The following is a 22,764-nucleotide window of genomic DNA, read 5'->3' as shown; positions in this document are numbered from 1 at the left end:
AGGAGGCTTAAAAAAGATGTGTCAACCAACGTGGCCCTCATTTGGAGCCTGATTTAAAAAAAAACTAAAAGCGGTTCAGCTGGTAGAATGCTCACCTGCCACATGGGAGACCCAGTTTTGATCCCCAGCCCAAGCACCCCAAATCAATCAATCAATAAAGACGAAAAAGATATTTTTGTTGTTTATGAAACCAATAGAAATGTGAGCCCTGAGATGACCTTAAGGAATAACTGCTGACTTTTAGGTGCGGTGATTATATTACGTTTTTTTATTTTTAAGGGTTCTTATCTTTTAGCATAAAACACTAAAATTTTTAACAGGGGGGATGGTATGCTGTCTGGAGCCAGGAGCCCGCAGAGTCCGATGCCTGGGGACCTGCCAAGAGAGGAGGACAGTTGAAGCAGAAGGCTGGGGAAGAACGGGGGAGGTGCTCTCCGGTCTTCTTTCATATACGCTTAATTTTTCCATAACGTAATGCTGAAACATTATCCCCGTAAGAGCTCTGGCATCTGTTAGCTCATGCGAGTTGCACGCCGTCCAGGGGTCCTTCTCAGCGCCTCCCCGACCTGCTGCTCTGAGCCAGTGCAGACGACTCAGGCCTTCCCTGCAGGTCCTCCAAGACCCCCTGCAGCAGGAACAGGAGGCGGCAGGGTCCAAGCCTTTCCATTCAGGCAGCCCCGAGAGGCTGCAGCCCGTCCTCATTGGCCTCTCTCTGCCGCAACCACCTTGCCCGTAGAAGCTTAAAGGCTTCAAGTACCAGCCCAGGTGGCGGCAGCTTCACGCCTCTCCTGGCAAAGCCTGCTCCTGGGAGCCCCTCCCTGCCTCATCCTCTGGCCACAAAGGAGTTTACCAGGAACGGGATGCTCACGGCACCCAGGACCCCCACCCCAAAACACAGCCCCGCCGCAAACCCATGTCCAGTCCTGCAGGCGTCACGAAGTTGACAAATGGACCTGTTGCATCCTAAAGAATCTCCAATATATACAAAGACTTAGCTACCCAAGTGTTTTACTGCAGCGCTATAAAAATATTGGAAACAACCTAAATGCCCAGCAGTAGGGGACAGAGAAAAGCCAACTGGGATGCCTCCCATATCAGATCCCGGGGCTATCCTGATGCCTAACTGAGAACATTTCAATTCACCCCCCAGCAGCTCCACACACAAAGCCCGGGAACAAGGCGGACAGACAGAACGCTCGAAGGACAATAAGGGAAGCTGTGGATGCTCAATTTTTCTTTACTTCACACACATTTTTTTTTTTTGAAGTCTGAGCAGACATACACCAAAATGTTAATGGGTCACTTAAAATACAGAGTCTGTTCCCTCTGCCACCTCAATGCTTATGTTTTCTGCTTTTTCAACAATAAATGTGAATTACTTCTATAACTGAGAAAAGAAAGTGCCCAGGAGGCAGCAGCTCTGGCTTCCAGCCACAGCACAGGCTACCTGTTTATGGGATTTCTTGAGATCACATCCCATCTTTGAGCCTCGGTTTCCCCATCTGTCGTGCCCACCAGCCCCTGCCCCCGCCACTCACCAAGCTGAGTTCCTTCTGCCATGGTCCTCCTCTGAGACAGGAGGGCACACCCACAGGCCACGTGAGCCAGGCCTGCCCATCCCTGGGGGGTGGTTGTGCCCATTTCCAGCTTTTGTTCAGGCCATTCTTCGGCCTCTTGGACCCCACACTGAGGCTGCTGGGGACTGGAGGCATGACAGGTCGAGCAGGGGCTGAAACAGTCCCCATGGCCGAGTACCCAGAGCCGCACCCTGCTCGAGGCTGACATTCACGGTCCCTCCCGTCCTCTACCTCCAAAGAAGCTGGGAGAGTTCTACAGAGGAAAATCCCAGGTTCAGGGAAGAGAAACCACCGCCCACCTCCTGTGTGGCCTGGCCCCCAACAAAACCAACACCCCATGAGTTCCTCCTGCACCTTCCACGGGGTGGTGGGCAAACTGCTGCACCCCTCCTGGGGGGGCCGGATGCGCCACTCAGGGCTGCAGGTGTGGATGAGGGAGGACTGGGACCACGACAGGAGCAGAGGGCCAGGGCCTCAAAGCTTCCGGCGCCTCCCCCTTCCCCCCCTCTTGCCGACCCCGACCCTAGCAGGTGCTCCCTGGCAGAAGGTGTGATGGAGCAGTGCGTGGGTGGAGAGGAAGAGCCCTTGCCTCGGGGTCTGGTACCCTGGGATCAGTTGTGCCATGCTACCTCCCCGGGATGGCACACCCAGACCCCAGAGGCCAAGTGGGGACAGCTCCTGGGCTGGGTGGGCACCGGGGCAGCCTGGAGACCTGAGGCCTCGGTAAAGAGGAGCTGCGGCTGAGGTGGCCAAGGCCTTCTGAGCTGGCAAAGCAAACTAGAAATCGATTCTTCTGTTTTCATGGTTTTCAACTGTCGGCAATTAATCCAAAATAAATTTTAAACCCCTCTTTGTATCAGTGAGTTGGGCTAACTCCTGAGCAAACCACTTCACCGTGCAAGGCTTCAGTTTTGCGCTAAGTGGAGACAAGCCTCACCGGGTCACTGTGACAACGAGATGAGCCACGCTTGGTCCTTTCAAATGACAAGGAAAAAGCAACAGAATCAATGACAGCTAATGTTCAGAGTGCCAGGACCATTTTAAGGGTTTCACACAATTTAATGTCATTTCATTGGCATCACAGTCCCATGAGGTAAGCTTTTTCTTTAAACTTTTAATTTTGAAATAATATCAAACTTCAAAAAAAGCTGCAAGAAAAGTATAAGGAACTCTCCTGTACTTTTTATCCAGATTTGTCAATTTTTTACCATTTTGTCACATCCTCTTTATCATTCTCCTTCAAGGTATTTTTTCTCTTTAATAGATGAGAATGGATTATTTATACTATGCCCCTTGACCACTAGATACTTCAGGACAGTGTCCTAAGTACAAGGACTCATAGAAACAGTTATCAGGGCATTTTATTTTGATAAATATATTAAATCATAGTCCATATTCCAATTTTGCCAACTGTCCCAGTAATGTCCTTTATATATATATATATATATATATATATATATATATTTTTTTTTTTTTTTTCTGTCTAGGTTCACATACTGCATTTCATTGCCATGTCTCTTTGGTCTCCTTTAACCTGGAACTGTACCTTGGCCTTTCTTTGTCTTGGAGATTAGGAGAAAATTGAGGCTCAGAGATGTTGAAGCACTTGCCCAGAATCACACAGCTAGGGTACTGCAGATACTGGGACATATCCAGGGTTTCCCTGCAGAGCCTGTTCTCTAGTCTTTCAGGACAACAGCCCCTGTTGTAACCGAAAACAGTGGCTCCCTCTGCTCTCAGCTACTCACCCAGCAAGTGGTCATTAACTGACACCCTGGCTGGGCCTTCTGGGCCCCACATGTGCGGGGGCCCTGGCCGGACACCCACCTATGTGCCTCCGCACTTAAGCTGGGGGACAGAGCGGGCTGTGAAGGGCTGGAGCCTGTGGCTCCTGCCTTTCCTTCTTTCCGATTAAAGTGACAGCCCATGACTAATGCCCACATATCCAAAAGGGAAAGGAAGGTAGATGCCCCAGGGACAGAGCCAGATGTCACAAGAGCTCCCAGGCCTTGTGGCTGACTCACAGACCACCAGAACTGAAGGCGAGCCCCAAGGTCAGCTGTCCAGAGTGGTCTGACCCGTGGTGGGGTTGCATCGGAGGGAAAGGTTCACAGGAAGGAGGAACAGCCAGGTGAGGGCGGGGAAGCAGGACACAGGACAGTGCAAGTTCTCACAGCAGAAAAGGGACTCAAGGGGGGGTCACACACAGTCTGTGGGCATCTGGAAAGAGTAAGAGAAGCTTGCAGGCTGATTCCACAAACCAGCCTCCCCAGTGAGGGTCCGCAGGGGCATGGAGTAGCCATCTCCTGGGGCCCCCCACTATTCCAACTGAGGCATGTCGGCATCAGCCTGAAAACCACACTCTCTGGTTCCCATTTAGGGGAGGGTCAGGAGCCTGGGGGGCAACACTGCCGCCAGTACCCCTGGCCTGGAGGCCCTGGGGTACGAGAGGAGCCTGCTCCCATTCCCCCTGAGACGGCCCACCTGCCTGGCCTCTGGGGCAGGGCCATCAGACTTCAACAGTCCTGAACCACAGACAAAAGCAGACACGTGGCAGAAAAAGCAACGCCATTACCAAGAAGCTCTGGAACAATTAGGATTTCTTCTTCTACGAGTTTTGGGCTCTTCTGTCAGGTTTTGAGGCTAATTTGGACTTAAATATTTCAAAATCCTGAGACCCCACCATTTGACACCCATTAAAATCAGGAGCGTATATCAGCTCCCAGACCTCACCTTTAAACCCAACTCCAAGTTTGAGAAGCAGCAAAAGAATCTGCTCTTGACAATTTATCAACACAAATGGAAAGAAGTTTTGCTTTTCTACCTCACTGTAGGCAATTTTGAAAATAGAGAAAGCATGGAAAAATAAGAAAATGGTCTGTCAGTAGACTCCCCCAAAGACACCCTAGGAACAGTCCCAGTCCTCCTTTGATGTCCACTATGGGTTGACCCTCAGTGCCATGTTGGCCTGAGAGATCCTTAGTCCTCGGTGGGACACTTCTGTCTCCCCGTTGGCCAGCAGGCTTACCAGGGCAGGGACCACACCTGGCTTGTCTCTCTGCTTCCTGTCCAGGTACAGGCAAGCCCACCTGAGGCCCCTTTGCTAGATATGCCATGGGGGTCCACATAAGGCCCTCTTCTCCGTCAACAGCCCCTTAGAAGAAGGAGACCCTAGAGGTGGGCACAGAAGCAAAGCCCCAGAAAACAACTATGGGTATGGGGTAGAAGGGGGGGTGCCGGTGAGCAGGCAACATGTTTTGTCCTGGTTAGGGGGGAGGGGAGGATTTGATGGGCCGGCCTGAAACTCGCTGCTGGGGTGGGAGCCAGGCTCACTGATGTCCCCCTCAAACCTCGATTCTGCCAGAAGCGAGTCAAGCAGGACAGGAGTACAGGTCCTAAGACCAGCTCCATACCTAACATGCTATTAGACCTTTGATGACCTCAGCTTTCCCATCTGTAAATGGGACTGATAATTCCAGCCCTGCCTAACACAGAGAATCAAACCATACAAAGGATGTGTATGAGGTTTGTAAACTATGGAGGGCCTCAGAAATCTGAGAACTCACTGAGAGGGTCCAGCAGGCTCCACCTCCCCCTGCCTTCCTCCCTCAAAAAGGCTAAGACCACCTACTTTCACAAGGCAGAGGGCAGCAAGGGAAGAGGACCCAGCAAACTCAACCCTGGGAGAGACAGCTCTAAAGAACACCCTGCCTAAACAGATCCCACTTGCCATGCGTGGAGACTCCCATCTCTGCTCCCTAGGACACGCCAGACCTTCTATGGGGCCTCCTCACCAAACCCGGAGTCTGTCACCTCACCCCCACCCCCACTAGCCCACACCCGAGGAAGTGAACCCCAGAGGCCCCTCATCTCAGGACCCAAAGCCCTGTCCCCCAAGTCCCCTCAGTCCTCAATTCCCAACCCACTGCCACCTTGTTGGCCATTCATTCATTCATTCATACCTCTGCTGAACATCACTCTGCACTAGGCTTGAGGTGGCTTCAGCATGCGATATTGGGGGCCCCAAACCTTCGGGATCCTGACCCAGATCTGGCCAGTCTGGACCTGTCCAACCACACAGAGCACAAGTCTCCCTTACTTTGCAGGCTCTACTTCTAAATTATTGGGGCCCAGGCTTTCCTTTCCAGCTTAAGCCCTAGGACTCAGAAAGAATATAAATTCTTGGCCTTCAAGGGAGGGGAACAGAATGCAAACCAGGAGGAAAACAACTCCAAGCCCTCAGAGCACCGCTCTAGCATCTCTCCCCCAACCAGGGTCAGTCGTCACCACCTTTGCCCATCTCCTTCATGGGAAAGATTTCGGGTTTTTCCCAGTGAGCACCCAAGGCAGGAGGCGGTGCCAGCTCACTCTCCCAGCTACTCCCTCTTAACTGGAGAGAGGTCCCTCTCACTATTGGGTCTTGTTGGATTTCCCTCCAACCCAAACCCCAAGTCTTGCCCTTCTCACACTGCAGATTTTCACTTTGAGGGGCCTAGGTTGGCTCCTTCGGGGATCATTACCAGGCCCTGCCTTGTCCGGGCTGGGAAACCTGACAAACCAGCCCCCTCTGCCCCTGACTGTCACAAGCAAACGGCTTTCTAAGGGAGTGGTCCAGGGTGACTGGCGGGGCTAGGAGACACGGAGTCGTGGTCCTCCCTCAGGTCTCATCCAGAAAGTGGGGCTGGTCCTGAGTTCTTGCTAGGGAACCCTCTCCCCACAGGGCTTCCTTCCTTTGGGGATGCGGGGTGGGGGGGTGGGGCGGGGTATGGCTGAGGCCTCAGGGTGGGAGCATCTGAGAGTCAAACCTCGGCAAGGAAACAAAGCATGGGTGAAAGGGGGTGGGCGCCCCCAAAGCCGGGGTTGGGGGTGCCCTGGAGGGGGGCGGGCTCTCCCGCGGAGCCACTCGCCCCGGCATCCTCCCTCCAATGCCCACCCCTGACGAGGGCCACTCCACCCCCACCGCAAGCCGGGGAAGGGCAGGCGGAGAAAGGGCCCGCGGCGGAAGACGCCCGGTCCCCGCACACACCCCTCCGCCGGAGTGGGGTCCGGGCCGCGCACGGCGAGGATCCTTCAGGGACCCCCAGAGCCTCTCAGGCTCCCCGAGACGCGGGGCCCCCGGGCCTGGCACGGGCGCATCCCCGGAGTCCCCCAGCGGCCGCTCCGTCCCGGGCCGCGCCTCACCTCCTCCGCCCGAGCCCGCCGGCCGCCGCGCTCACCTGCCGCCGCCGCTCCGGCTCCTGCTCTGGCCGCCGCCGCCGCCCGAGTGGCCGCGGGCGGGACCCGGCAGAGCGGGCGGGGGCGGCTGAGCGGCCGCAGGCGCCCCCCGCTGGCCGCCCGGCCCAGCCCCAGGCCTGGCGGCGGGCACGGCGGGCGCCCGGAGTTTAGGGGCCCTGCGCCCCGTGCCCGGTCCGGGCGGGCGCAGCTTCCAGGCGCCCTGCTCCCTCGGCCCCAGAAAGGAGACTAGCGCACAGACCCCCCACCTCCCCAAGCGGGCGCGGGAGGAAGGGTCGGGGCAATCTTGGAACGTGAGCAGCAAACCAAACCTTTCCAAAAAAAAAATTTTTTTTTTTTCAAAGTAACTCACGCACGTGTTTGGAAGCGCCAGGCCCAGCCCCACCCCCACAAGGAAACACTTTCTAGCAAATTCTTTCAGCTGTTTCTGCTCCAGATCGCACTTCCTGCCGCCCCCAAGAGCGCTCCCCGGTTTCTCCAACGATCCCAAACTGGGGGCTAGCGCCCTCCTGCCAAGACGCGGGAGCTTTGGCTTTTGTCCCCTCACAGCGGCCTGAAGGGCCTAGGAGGGTCTAGAGAGGAAGCGGCCCGTGTGCATACTGAGTCCAGGTTTTACTGACCATTTGTGCTTTGCTGGCAACAAAGCCTGCCTCGGAAAGTAGGTGTCCTCACCTCCTCGTGACCTCACTCGCCCGCCTCCAACCCAGGGTGGGGCCCCAGGGTTGACAGCAAGAAAATGCGTCCTGTTCCCTAGACACCAGGCTGGGTGAGCAAGAAAGTGCTCCCCTGAGTCACCCATGGGAGCAGGATCCTTGAGGAGACAGAGTAAGGGATTTTGCCTTCTTCTACCCTCCCACTTGTCCAAAGCTCCCTTCTACCTGGTATGGAATCCAGGGGTTCTCACTCTGCTGGGAAAGGGTCACATGGGCATCTGTTGTACCCATTTACCAGGTTCAGCCTCAGAGGCCTGAACCAGATCTCCAAGGGAGGGACCTAGGAATGTAGTTTAACAAGCACCCAGGTGATCATTACGAAGGCTGGGAAAACCCTGGCCTACTTGGAACCTTGTAATGGGATACTGGAGCCAGGGACCCCAGCTGACCTTAGAAGGTCCAGACCTGTGGGTGCCATGGACCTGACACCCCAGCCCAGAGAACACAACTCTGGAACCATGCTGAGGAAACAGATGGTGGAATGCTGACAGATGAAAATCTGATTTCCTTTCCAGATGGCAGTGGGCAGATCCTAGCTGAGACCTCATCCCTTTCCGCAGCAAACACCTCCTCTGGGCTCCCACAGTCCCTGGGTGGCCTGCATGGTGGCACTTGACCCTCTGGGCTGGATTCCCCAGCTGTGGGTTCCCAAACAAAGCTGAGGAGCATGGCGAGATTATTGCTGCATCCCAAGGGCTTACAAAGGGAGCTCTCTTGTGCAGCAGGGATTTCTCTGCCTGGGAAAAGAAAATCACTGGAGTGGTGGAAACGGTAAGCACATGTGACCTTCATCAGCCACCACATTCTGAGCAGGGCCCTGCCCACCCCCTATTACCCCCCCACAGCCCCACCTCCTAACAGAACCCAGGAAGTAGAGGAACCCACCTGTTTGCCGGAGGCATATAGAACAGGGAGTGCCTGGGCCCTGAGATGGTGTGTACTCCCTGCCAAGGTGAGTCCTGGAGTGGGGACCCAGAGGCATGGAATGGCCCTGCCCTCAGCGTTCTGACTGCTTGCTTCTCCAAGCAGAGCCTTGGAAGCCCTCTGCCCTTTGCCGCATGTATGGGACAGGAGCAATGTTGTGGCTTCCCGCCCTGTCATCGGCCTGTCATCCTATGCAACTCTATGACCAACTGTCCGGACAGCAGATGGGAAAACAGAGCTGGAGAAAGTGAGTTAAGCATGATGTTGCCTCAGAGCTCACCGTTGACTGTCCCCACATCACCCCTGCCCCCATCTCTGCTGCGGACTGTTCAGCTGCAGCTGCCTCACCATACTCAGCCCTCAAATCCGTGGTTCTCAAGCTTTAGCCAGCAGCAGAGTCACCCAGAAGCCTAGCTAAAATACAGATTTCAGTGCTGCACTTTGAGTTTCTTATGCTGCAGGTGCTGCAGTGAGTATGGAGAGTTTGCATTTCTAATAAGCTCCCAGGTGATGCTGATGGGGAGGGTCCCAGCAGCCTGAACAATAAGGCTCCCAGGCCCCTTCTCCCACTGTGGGTGACTAGCGGCATTACCTGGATGCCAGCATTACCTGGATAATATAAATACAAGCCCTTTAGGTCTCCTTCCCAGAGATTCTGATTTTATTGTACGACCTGGGAATATGCATTATTTTAAAACCCAGGAGAGTTCAGTTAGTGACAAAGTGACACTTCAAATTAGAAAGGAAAAGAAATGGCTTCTTCATTATTGGAGTATATTATTGAAATAGAGTGTGTTGGAGAATTGGCTGCCGTATGAGAAAAAGAAATACCCTACCTCACAGCATACTAAGAAAAAATAACTAGCCAATAAAGATCTTCATGTTTTTGAAAACAAAATCTGTAAGAGAAGATGCTTTAGTAATTTTTGGAGTGGAGAAGTTTGAAGCCAGACAGCCCTGGGAGTTCTCAGAGAAACCGAGACCTCAACCAAGGGCTGGCGCCGTGAGGATTCTTGACTCAGCGTCCAGAAAGAATTCAAGGACGAGTCAGTGTGTATAGCCAAAGAATGCAAAGACTGGCCAGTGTGTACAGCTCAAAATTTTAACGTGCAGAGAAGGTACATGCTCTAAGATGAGTGCAGGCATTCTCCAAAGGAGGGAAAGCTTTCTGAGGGCAGGAGCTTAGAAGGGCCCTTACCCCTCTGGCTATACTGATAAGGGACTGATGAGCTGCACTTTTCATTGGTTCTTTTCAGGTGCCCACCTGACTGAGGGCTGGGGGTTGGTGTATGTGCCCAAAGGAACTTTTGTTATGGGGTTTAGGGTCACTTTCCCTCCCTGCTTCCCTATCTAACTTGCATCAGGTCTACATAGGAAATGGAGTCCGCAGTGAAGAGCTGCACTTTAAAGGTGAATGTCTCCAGGCAGATGAGGGGTGTCCACACTTGCTGATTTAACATCCACCACAGACCTCACATCTGCTTCTCCCCCACTAATCCATAGGAGCGGTGTCTACCACAGGGGAACACAGCCTGCTGAAGGAAGCCTCGCCACATAGATTGCCTGAATGAATTTCTGCATTCTCGGGGGTGGGTGGGCAGGGGGGCCCGTTTCACTCGTGCAGGGAGAAGAAAATTTATAAGCCTACAACACATCACTACAATTGAAGCTGAGATTCACTTACTCCAGCAAACTCAACTCTTCCCTTTAGCAGGTACGGGAACTGCAGCCACGCAGACAGCCCGCAGGCCTCCCAGGCTCGACGCTGGTGGCTGTGACCAAGCGCAGCATGGCCTTCCCAACCAGGGGGTCTGCGATGCCTTCCCCAGGGAGCTCCACCCCCTCCTTTACTTCCTCCAGAAGATGCTCAGTGAGTGCCCACAGACTGGCAAGAATGCCAAAAATGTTAGAAAAGGGATATGTACTCACAGCAGAAAATGAGGAAGTTCAAAGAAATAGAAATCTCCTCCTACCCTCTCCTTCATGCCACTCCCTGAGGTAACTGAGGCTAAAGCCTTGCGATACATGCTCTACACCCCTCTTGCCTGGCAATCCGATTTTACATCAGACAACTGGCCAGAAAATATGGTGATCTGATCCCAAAACCTACTCTTGCTGCCTCCTGAAATCCACTAAAATGGCAACAAAAGGATTTAAAGTCCCACAAGAATGGAGGAGACAAGAAAGTAGTACAGCAATCCAAATTTTGGAGGGGGCGAGCACACAAGGAGTGGGCACTTACTTGGCAGACACAAGACACTGAATCCTGACCTGGCAGTTTGGAAAACCAAGAATCAATCCCCATTGAACTGGGTAAGCTCTAAAGACTCAGAAACTGGAAGCTCCAGGTACCTGGGGATAGGGTAGGGTAAAACCAGAGTGAAAATCTAAGGAGCAAGAAAGCCCAAATTTCCCCCAACCACCACCAGCCACCACACCGCTCAGTAACTGCGCTTCCTACCCCAGCAGGAGCCTGGAGGCTTTTTCTCTGGAAAAGGTAAGAGAGAGACGGCAGGCCATGGTGGCTCAGCAGGCAAGAATGCTTGCCTGCGATGCCAGAGGACCTGGGTTCGATTCCCGGTGCTTGCCCATGTTTAAAAAAAAAAATAAGGTAAGAGAGAGAGCCTCTGGATCTGGAAACACTAAGCTCACAGCAAACTGGGCTATCCAACTAAAAGCAGGGAGATTTAAGAGGCAAATTTATACTAGGAGCTGGGACAGACACCTCCTTACCCCAGCCAGACCTTTATCCCTGAAAATGGAGGACTTCTGTGGGCTAGCCCACCTGCCAGTTTCTAAAGTCTCTCCTCACCACTCACCACCTCCAGCAAAGCACACCGCTGACAAGCGTAATGACTCACAGCTTTCCACTAGCTGTTTAGCCCCCAGCACTTAAAAATACGTGCAGACAACCAGGAATCACCAGAAATCTGAGGAAAGCCCCTAAATCAAGAGAAAGCCCAAAACAGAAAAGTTAACAGAGTATGAAGAGAAACAAAAACTTAAAACTCTATCATTAATATCCTCAGAGACTCAAAAACATGTTACAACTATGGAACAAAATAGGACAGTCTTCTTAAATAAAGAGCATCTGAGGACAAAAAAAAATGAAGTGAAAAACATGATAGCAGAAATAAAACAACAGGAGGGTTGAAAGAGAAAGTTGAACAAAAAGTCAGAGACAGAAAATAGTGAAAAAAGGTAAAATTAGAGTATCAGTCTAGGAGGCCCAATATCTGAGTAACTGTCGTTTCAGAGAAAACAGAAGCAAAGAAAATTAAAATAAGAATTTCAGACTTCCCAGCACTGAAGGATGTGTAGTAGCAGATAGAAAGGTCCATCCCATCAAGTGTAATAGATGGAAACAGACCCACCTAATTCCCATAATAGTGAAAATTCACCACCACTGTTAAAGAGAACTTCCCAAAAGTTTTACGAGAGACAGAAGGTCACCTGGCCTTAGATTTCTCACATCAGCACTGGAAATGACAAAGCAAAGCTTTCAAATTCTGAAGGAAAAATATTTTCCAACTTAGAATTCTACATCCAGCCAAACTGTCAATTGAGCTGTAAATGAAGAACGAAGGCATTTTCAGACTGTTATTGCCTGTGTACTTTTTTCATGAAGCTAAGGGATGAGGTGCACCATGAAAGGAAGAAGTTTATCAAGAAAGAGTGATACCCGTGTGCCTTTCCAGCTGAGAGAGAAACCCTGAATGTCATCGCCCTTCTTGAAACAGGGTGTCTTTCCCTGTATGCCTTAGATTGGGCATTTCTATAGCCTTGCTTTAATTTGGACATTTTCACAGCCTTAGAACATGTTAATTTGCAACAATAAATTTCCCTTTTAAAAAAAAAAAAAAGAAAGAGTGATACATACAATGGAGAATGAGAGCTGCAAGCTGGAAGGAATGAAGATGAAGAGAGAGTGCCCCAGGCCCAGCTGGTTCCAAACCTCTGAGAAGGTAATAAAATGCCTGATGCACCCAAGCAGTTGTACAGAAAAAGAAGTTATTTTATTTATTACCTAGTTCAGTTGAGAAGAATAGAACTTACATAGTCAAGTAAACCCTAAATACTGAGCTAAGCAAAAGTGGGAGGCAGGGGCACAGGAGTTCAGGGGTGGTGAGAAGTCAACAAATAATTTCAAGAAATAAAAACCAAGTGGCAATGGAAACATATTAGAGACATGAAGATAAACATCAGTTCTCCTCTGAATCAACCCCCCCCACCCCCCAAAAAATAGCAGACAAAAAATCAGAAGTGGCTGCCTCAGGAGAGGGTTAAGTGGAGGGGATGGGGCAAACCTTTAAATGCCCTGCCCCTTTTCATCTTCTTGGCAGACCCCAACAACTCCTCAGCATCCCTCCCCCCCTTCCCCCAGCCCTGCTGGGCTATGCTACATGCACGCCTTTCTCCACAGGATTTTCCTGTCACCCTTTTTGCTTACCTTCTGTCTCCCTGTAGAGATGTCTTAGGTACACCTGACATGAGAAATCACTGTTTGCTTGAATTGGATTCTACAAGGCAAAGATGCATGGTATAACCCACCAAACGATTTAAGGATTGCTCCTGTAAAGCCACATCCCTTAAATTACCTGCTGCATGATTTAAGTGCAGCCTAAAGTAAGCAATAGTTCTTTTGAAAATTGATACACCATTTAAATAGATCACTTGATACTTTTAATAACTTCCTTTCCTTTCATTAGTATGACTACATTTTCACATCTTTTCTCATCTGTGCTTTGGATGTGTTCCTCTTCAACAATAAAAAAAAATTTAATTCCATGTTTTTAAATAGGAATTTGCACTTGCTTTAAAACACACAGACACATACACACATGCTATATCCCAGACACATTATTCCATAGATTAGTTTTTTTTCTAATGACTTTTCTTGGACAAGAAGTATCAAACATTTTTCTTAAAAGGTGAAAAAATGTTCCCAATTTAAATGTCGAAGAAGTTACACTGCATTTCTGAGCTAAACTGGTAAATATTGACCATCTCATAATGGACTTTTCTGAACATAAATGAATAGAAATTACAGCAGAAATTCTACCATGAGAGCCTAAGAAAGTGATTTCAAGGAAAATATCTCCTAAAATACATCTTGATGCTCCTAAGGATTAGGGAAATCACTACCTAGAATTTCCCACAGCCGCCTTTCATCCTCTCTGCTTTATTTTTCCCCCCCATCAAAATCCAAGGTATAGTAATAAACTCTCTCTTTGAAGAAGAAAAAAAAAAATTCAAGGTAGCTCTCTGCCTTCCCTGCTTTTCTGACCCAAATAGATTTTCTTGTCAGCGTTCCCTCCCTTTATCCACCATACGATTCATTTTACTTTAAGATAAATACCTTATCTTTAGAGGGAGTTTTAGTTGAGGTGTTGCAGGTATTAAAGGGTCTTAAAAGATTGTATTTTCGGGAGCAAGTGGTGGAGAATGATCAATATAACCAATTTCTTCCACCAGTTTTGCTAAGGGCAAAAACTTTTTAAAAGAGGAAGTAAAATACAGAAAAAGCAGTAGGTCATAGAAGTTTCAGATGACTACGTTGGATTCATAACATTTAAGTCCTAGCAAAAACATCCAAAGATAAAACACTTCTCAAAGCAATTCATGAAAGTTACCTAAAAACATAAAACCAAGGGAAACTTTCTGAATAAACAAGTTTAACAGGGTATATATATATATATATATATATATTTTTTTTTTTGGGGGGGGGGTGCATGGTCCGAGAATCAAACCTGGATTTCCCGCATGGAAGGCGGGAATTCTACCACTGAACCACTTGTGCACCCACCAATAAGTTTATATTACTTACCACTGAGTGGCAATACCATAAAAAATCATTATTCTGGATAAGACCAAAAATACTAGGCATTTCATAAAAGTTTATTAGTTTATAAGCACCTTGGGGTATCTAATATGTTAATTTCCCAAAGCAACTTGCATGCAAAACTCAGCATAATAAGAATGAAATAGGTCTCTATGTGTACTAATATGGAAAGATTTCAATGTGCTGGGGAAATTGCAGACTGCATGATTAACTCATTTATATTAAAAGGAAAAAGACCCTGAGGCAGTGCAAGGGTAGCTCAGTGGAGGAATTCTCGTCTGCCATGTGGGAGACTGGTGTTCAATTCCCAGAACCTGCACATGCCAAAAAACAAGGAAAAAGACCCTGAAACTATATGTGTATATATAACTTACCTAACATATTAAAGTGGTCACTCTAAAATGGGATTAGAGGTGAAGGATGACTATATCCTTTTTTTAAAAAAACGATATCCTTTTATTTAGATTTCTATTTCTACACAATGGAACATATATTTATATATTACTTGTAGAATTAAGTCAATTCACTTGTGTCTGCATAGATGAACAAACTTGTTCTGTAAATTCAACTTAATCTCTAATTTATCATTTGAAAAACCTCAGGGTTGCTATTTAAAAGGATTACACTTTCTTGCTTTTTTAAAGAGAACACTTCTAGTACAAGTTTAAGTGAGCAGAAGAAATAGTACTGAAGTTGCCAGTCCGGTTTTACCAGCCATCTTCATACTACTGCTGAGCGATTCTTCACTCTAAATTATCTAGCAAGTAATGCAGTATTTTTTCACCACCATTCAGTTGGGTCCCAGGCAGGCACCACCAGTCTAAGCCAAAGGACTGTCAATTCTACACCATAGAAGGAAGAGAACTCTGAAAATGTGCTTTATTTGCTTTTTGGAAAAGCAAACATTTTCATTATTCTATGGTAGCAACCTATAATTTGTCGCTCATGTCACTTAAAGTATTTCAATTTAGTACACTCAGCTTACCCTGTTACATTAAAGCATAAAATTAGGCAGATTAAACGTGTTCCAAGGGAGTCAGTTTCTATGAGTTTCACAACTCCAGTAACCATGTCTAAATTTTGAGCAGAAAAAAACCAGCATCCCAAAGCACATCTTACTCTCCATCGCTGGCATTAGAAAGGATGAAAACCTAGCTTAAAGATTTGAGAAGCAGCCACCGAAATGCTATCTGTGCACAAGAAAAGCTATCAGTCTAACCAGGGCTGTCCATAAAATTAGAAGATAAATTTAAAAACAAAAAACAACCAACTAGCCATTCAAGTTTATATCATAAAGGCTCATACCAGAGGTTTTGAAGATATAGAGAGCACAAAGCCTTTATTGAATTGCAGATTATGAATAATAAACCCAGTGGTAAGCACTGGGGGCAGTGTGCATAGAAATGCAATTTATAAAATTTTCAAGGCAAACAATTCACATCTTTGAAGAAATTGTCATTAAAAAAAAAAAAAAAAGCTTCCAGGTGTGCAATTCATTCATAGTATTCATAACTGGTGCCCAGTGATATGACCTCAGGAAATGTTGAGATTTCATAAATCATTTGTATCAAATCTCTTTTTCTGGTAAATTCCTTAGTGACTCTGCAGCAGTAACTAAGACAAGATTGGAAAGCTTTCAGGATGAGTCAAACCTCCAGCACCTCACAGGAGTCCGCATTTCTTAACACAGAAGGCAATGCTAATCAAAGAAGAAGATAAATAAAAAAGTTATTAAAAACAAACACTGGATTCATCAAACTTTCTAAGCATTTTTATCTATTGTATATCCCACTTAAAAATGTTTCTCAGCAGGCCTTCACATTTTATGTCTGGAAATAAACTATGCTGATCTGACACTTAACTTTTTACCTTTAACACCATGTCTTAAAACTGTGCTTTTGAGTAAGTAGTAGGTAAAAGTGTGAAGACTGACACTGGTGACAAGACTTGGATTTATGTTACAGTTATGGACTTCAAAAGACTTGGGGGGGGGACAAAGCATCACCTAAAATTTTCAATATAAAAAATCAGAGAGAGATCTTAAAATTCAGAGATTAAGTTAAGGAATACAGTGATATAATAAATTGCAACTAAGTGCAACAGGTAATAATGAAATTATCTTAGGGGATAGCAGCTAATAATTGCATGAAATCTGAAGACAAATTTAAACTCAACATGGATGATAACCAATAATCTCACTCTCTTCAAAAGTAGGGACTGAGGAACCCATAAAAAGCAAGTTTTGCATTTAGAGAATGCTTCCCCTAGCCCTCTTTCTTCTCCCATACCCCAGCCCAAATAACCATTCACACAATGACCATTTAGCTCATTTTATTTCATAATCTCTTGCTTGTATCTTATGTTTCTTTGGCATCTTTAAGATAAAACAATACTCCGACAAAAAAACTCAGTGGAACTGTGATCTTAGTGGAGACCTCCTTCGCTATCAGGGCATGGAGGCTGATGCCATGAGAAGGAGACAAGGCTGTGAAACTACCTACAAGGACCTAAGTTAATATGTAAAAATAAAGATATACACAGATCAACAAAAAGTTTCCACTGAAATACAAAAATCAAGAGAACAACTCACTTCCATTTTATCATCTGTTCTTACTGACATGGCTAAAACTTCCCTCAGTAAATTCAGGAGACTTCAAGCTTAATAACCTAAGGAAACTTCCTATCTCTCTGGTTCAAGCCCTTTCTAAAGTATTATATTCTTCTGCCTGGCAGATTCTGGACTAGAATAAACTTAGTGAGGCACACATTTAAGTTCAAAATGTAAAAGCCAAATTCTTTTTAAAAAAAATCGTAAACCTGAAAAAGTAAAACTTTATTAACTAAAACTGTCCTTAAGCAAATATTTAATTCTGGATCTCAAATAGATCAGCAGACTTTATAAGCAGTTTTTCTGGTTAATAATTTTGCCAGCAGTCAATTATACATAGTTTTGGCTCATTATCTTGGATGAAAAAAAGTTGTTTAGGGTGTGAAGTCAAGACAGCTCAGAAGATGGTTGAGAAAAAGGCTCCTGGGTTATTATGTCATTTGTGAGCCATACTAATAGCTTCCACAGTAAAATCCAGCTTGTTTCTTAACTATGTAAAATACCAAGTAGCATATTAAAATGTGTTCTTTTAACATTTATCCCCCCATAAACTGTTTTGACAAATGGCAGGTTAGCTAAAGTCCTGAGGTTTAGAAGCTGAGGCAAGGGAAAGACAACACTTCCAAGGAATTATTTAAACAAATCTTTGTTCCCACTTTAATGCTACATCATTTTCTAAATATTTCACTAGATCAACTATGTAACTGATGAGTTACTATGTAAAGAATAACTATTGAATATATAACTTTTCTGGTCAATTAAATTTAATAGAGTCATTTATAGAATACTTTGCTCACAAATACTTTATGAGAATGTTGCTTTTCATGAACTGAAACAGTTTAATGAACTAGGAGAATAAGAAGTGATGGATAAGAATATATTCTTCTCATCATTAACATTTCAATATTGATCACAGCAAAATTGAGAATGCCTTTTTTTATAGTTTACCGTTTATTTTTTAAAAGTTAACTGAGAAGCAACCAATTTCCTATAAAACATTCCTAATTAGAGATTGAAATGCTAAAAAATAAAGCAACAGTATAACTGAAGGAATTGATCGATTTCAAACAGTAGATCAATATTAAAATAAAATCGAGAAAATGTAATCACAGGCAACAAAAACATCATCAAAACTCATCACCCAGAGATTTCTCAAGAGTAACCGCCCTAACCGTGTCCTAGCCACAGAGGAGGTCTACGCGGTGACCTCTGTCGCGGCAGCAGGGTCCTGCAGTCTCAGTAGTCACACTCTCTTCTGACCTTCCTGCGTTTCTGGAAGCCCCCGAACACTAGTCCATTGGTGAAGGCAAGCACAGCTTACACTTACCATTGCATGTGGGAGGAAATGGGAAGAAAACACTTGGAGATACAAGACTCCAGAGGGAAAAGACAAATAAAGCTCTCCCTACCACCCATGATTTGCTCTGTGACGACTTTATTCAGGAATATCTGGAGCCAAAGCAAAATAGCCTAAAAATTAAGGAGAGGCTCAAAATGCAAGCAAAGGTGAAACACACTCAAAATAGGACAAAAATATAACATGATCACGTGTTAAAGATAGGAGAGCAACTACATATAAAAACAGTAGATCCCATACATGATCAAAACTAGATTTGAAAACCAAGCACGACATCTCCAAACAAAACAAAGACACTAAAAACCAGGCACCTTCATTGGCAGCTTAAAACGAGGAAAAATGCATTTACCTTTATCTTCAAATTATAACCATTCGGGCTTTGTGCTGGCACCTCTTTGATCCATCAGGACCTCTAAAAACCAGTATTTAATTTTTTTGACTTTTTTAAGAGCTCCAACACTGACCAAGATCACATACATGACCACCAAAGAAATGTCACCACAGGGAGGCATAACTTTGTCAAATCCCGTTCTACAAGTACTGGCAAAGGAAGGTTATGATTCATGAATGTGGATGGACTGTAATATTTAAATGGTATGTTACCGATATTTTCACAAAACCTTTATAAAAAGTATTAAAACTCAAAAAAAGAAATAAGACAGGAGTCAAATACAGAGATGAAATGTACAAAACAAATGAGCAGGCAAACTAAAAGTTCTTGAAAGTATTTTACTTCAGATTGAAAAATGAACAGCTTCCACACTGTTCATTGTAAGATACACAGTATTCACGAATACAATGCTGGTCATTTGAGGAAATGTACACACCTCAATTTCTCCTTCATGCTTTTTCTTTTAGAAAGATACTGTTTACCAAAAAGAAACTTCAGCAGTACAGGAAAAACTATTTTCCCAGTAAATTTACGAAAACCTAAGATTCCCAATGGAATCAAGATTATCTTCCCGCTACCACCACCTTAATATAATCACATGCTTATTGGAACACTAATATCCGCACCCTAAGAGTACATTTACTTTCAACAATGAGGGTGATTCTTTAAAAAAAGAAGAAAAAAAAAACTTCAGTGTGGTAAATGTAACATGGATCTCTGCAAATATTAAGTGTCTGAAATAGGCAGCTAATACTGGATTTAATATTATTTCATAAATAATTGTTCCCTTAGCAGTAAACATAAATCTACACATTCACAATAATCCTAGGAAATAAATACTGTGATTATGCACAATGTGTTATGACAAACTAATTTCAAAAAACAAAAGCTCAACATCTTGATAAAAATTCTGATCAGAATAAAACGTGACTCTAAAATTTAAAACATTTTCAAAATAACATCACATTTAAAATCTTCCACAGCTTACACAAGTATTATGAGTTTCCAGTTTTGGAATATATTTTTCCAAATATATTTTTCTGTTGTGAATTAAAATACGAACATATTGAAAATGTTAATTTCAGTGATGACATCAGTTTTGGTCTTACTTGAGCATTATTTTCTTTATAAAAAGTTGCACTAAGTGTCCATTAATGGTCTGATTGGTCTTCAATATTTCATAAATGTATATAAAAGAAATTTCTAAAAGCCAATAGTACTTCATATACACACACACACACACACACACACACACACATATATGAAAGAATCTTATCTCAGAAATGGCTACATTTAACAGAGTCACACACCGATGTTAAACATAAGAGCTTGCACCTTGAAAGAAAGCATTTTCCGAAATGTCACTTACATTCTATTAAATATTCTCAGCTGAGTTTCAAACTAAACATGTGATGAATAACAAAATTATACATCTCATTTGCACTCAAAGCTGACCACGACCAAAATTTACAGTATGATTGAAACAAGCCAATGTTTAAAAAAGTTTTAATTAAAGATAACAATTCCATGAAAGGAGAGGATAAAGAATGGGATGACAAGAAGTATTTGGTCTTAATAAGGCAATACAAAATAGACCCATTATCAAAGACCATTTAATTTTTTAAGATAAACAATACCAAAAGCATAAAGTGGAATATAAGAAAATAGTTTTTTTATAAGTATGATTTAATTAAAGCTGTTTACAGTTATTCTCTCCCACAGTAGTTAAGCATGAATCTAAAAAAGAATAAAAGATGAGAAAAACAAGCACACGCAGCACACAGTGGTTAGAGGGGCCAGCATGCAAACATCTGCGGAACTTGAGGTTTTACCATAACAGGAATGGGACAAGACTCAGGTGGCTTTTTTTTTCCTTTTAGGAAGAAGAAAAAAGAAAAAGAAAAAAAAAGACTGCAAAGGAAACAAACACGAAGTCATGTCACTGCCCACTGCCCAAGACGACAGCACTATAGAAAACAGTTGCAAGTTAATTCTCAGAGATGACTAGAGGTTTTTCAGTGTTTACACAAAAGTACATAGTACATATATTTTTTTTTTTTACAAAATAAAATAAACATCATTTGCCACCATAAACCTTTTCTTTAGAAAGGAAAAATTTTTGCAGCAGGTCACGAGGGTTCTATTAAATCATTTCAATGCTGAGGAAAACAAATTGAGTAATAGAACTAATCACTTCCCTATATATGGATGTTTAAGATGACAATTCAGATTATTTTTCAAACTAATCCTGAGAAAAATCTGTTTACAATTTAAACAGTAATGTTATGTAAAAAGTATTAACAAATCCACTATTACAAATATCAATTTCCTATATGGTCTTCTATATATACACACAATAAAATGGTAAATATATGCAAAAATATTAAAAAAAAAAAAAAACATGCACAGATCACTTTCCCCTTTGGAATCTGGACTTCCTATAAGATACCTTTGTTTTCCTTCCCCACCCCATCCTCTGAAACTGTTTTTTATTTCTATCACCTTACCCACACTGAATACTATTCCCTATAACTCTGCATAAAGCCAATGAGAAATATATTTATTTTACATTCAAGCTTTAAATCTTAAAATGACCCTGTTGTAGCGTATGACTTATCAAATGAGCAGCCTTTTTTTCCCCCCTTTTTTGCTTGCTTTTTGTTTTTGCAGTTGTCAGTCTTCATGATCCATTCCGTGGCGAGCTGGGAAAAAACGCAGTTGCTAAATCAACGTCTGAACAGTGTCAGGCTCCCGAATGTCTCCTAGGAGTCCCTATCCAACTGTCCTGAGCATGAAATCATTGCACACAGAAGACAGTCCATCGTACAACGCCGACTATCTACAAAGGTCTGAGAGGGGGGCGTCCCTCTTGTGTTTCCTCTTTTTGCCATGGTAATACTGATTATTTGATTTGCCTTGATGCTGTTTGTTTGTCATCAAGGAACCATGGCTTGTTTGAGTTGTACCTTGGAAGCCTTTGCTGGAAGAACGAAAGAGCCTTGTTGATCCATGCTGCAGAAAAGCAAAGCGGTCAAAAAGACATCAGTATTGCAGATTAAACAGAGTACTCTTCTAAGACCTCAATTCAGGGGGCGCTTTCAAAACTATGAATATGCTGACTAGAGACGTAACAGATTAACCACTGATTTATCTAGCAGGCAGAAAAGAGATGTCACACATAAATAAATCTTCTGGGATAAATGAGGTGAACTCTCTTGCGCTCTAAAACTTTCACATTATTTTTAAATAAAAATCTTGAAAAACACTCTTCTTCAAAGAGTATACATAATGCAAAACCTTTCTTAAGGAACCTATCAACCGATACAACACATAGCAAACAGCATTAGGGAAAGAAGCTGCTAAGACGTGCAGGTGCACTGTCAGCTCAAGGGCTGTCACAGTTGGCTGCTCCTTTCTTGCTATCACTTGTCACTTTCTCATGACACCAGTCTTTTCTGTCAGCTCTGTCACTTTAATTGCTATTTCTAAACAAGTCTGTGTGTTTGGCACACCCGACTAAAGCTGTATATGTAAAGTGGATTCTGTGACTACTGCCAAGAAGGCCTTCCCCAGGGTCCCAGCTGTCCTGAGAGAGGATGAAATGGCCTTGGGCCAGAGATTGCTATAAAATGGTCTCCTCCCCTCATTCTGATTCATTACTCCTGTTTTTTTTAGGCAAGTAAATAACAAAACATACAGTATCTCTGTGGACTTTTTAAGTCAACTACTAATACTATTCAACTGAATATGGCTGACAGCTACCTACCGTTTCAACACAGGCAATGAAGCAGTGAATATTAAAATATTAGAAGAGACACATTAATCCAGATATATGCAACATTACCATGAGGTCACACAACCACTTCATGTGAGTCCGTTTTAAGCATGGTGGAAACTTTTCTGTAACTTGATGCAATTTCTGATGTTGAATCTGTATTAAGGTAGGTTGGCTAGGACCTCTTATAAAAGTTACAGTGGTATCTCATAAAGATTCTCAGGACAACCTGTTATTAGAAGCACTGTCATGCTCTGGAACCTCTTAGGACAAAACTGGTTCGCTCATTAACCTAGAGTTTAGTTTAAACCCATCACAAATATTATTCATAAATCTTTGAAGAAA

At 44.5% G+C, this 22,764-nt stretch overlaps 2 protein-coding genes across 7 annotated transcripts in view; both read right to left on the bottom strand.

Moving 5' to 3' along the window:
* Positions 1–6,846, bottom strand: part of ADCY7 (adenylate cyclase 7) — a 65,281-nt gene extending 58,435 nt beyond the window's left edge. Inside the window, exon 1 of one of the 2 annotated variants that reach the window (XM_077132389.1) lies at positions 6,794–6,846. The gene's annotated coding sequence lies outside the window, so the exon portion shown is untranslated. Of the gene's footprint in view, positions 1–6,758 lie in introns of both variants that reach the window. The other variant, XM_077132392.1, reaches the window with a different exon arrangement.
* An 8,753-nt stretch (positions 6,847–15,599) lies between these two features.
* Positions 15,600–22,764, bottom strand: part of TENT4B (terminal nucleotidyltransferase 4B) — a 59,066-nt gene continuing 51,901 nt past the window's right edge. For 3 of the 5 annotated variants that reach the window (XM_077132375.1, XM_077132376.1, XM_077132379.1), the window contains one exon: positions 20,134–21,656. In XM_077132375.1, coding sequence (XP_076988490.1) covers positions 21,480–21,656 — 177 coding nt within the window. In that variant the 3' untranslated portion in view covers positions 20,134–21,479. Of the gene's footprint in view, positions 15,988–18,962; positions 21,657–22,764 lie in introns of those variants that run through there. The other 2 variants (XM_077132377.1, XM_077132378.1) reach the window with 2 other exon arrangements.

The sequence above is a fragment of the Tamandua tetradactyla genome, chromosome 16 (genome assembly GCF_023851605.1).
Source record: "Tamandua tetradactyla isolate mTamTet1 chromosome 16, mTamTet1.pri, whole genome shotgun sequence".
NCBI classification, from domain to species: Eukaryota; Metazoa; Chordata; class Mammalia; order Pilosa; family Myrmecophagidae; genus Tamandua; species Tamandua tetradactyla.
This window is presented reverse-complemented; position numbering and strand designations above follow the sequence as displayed.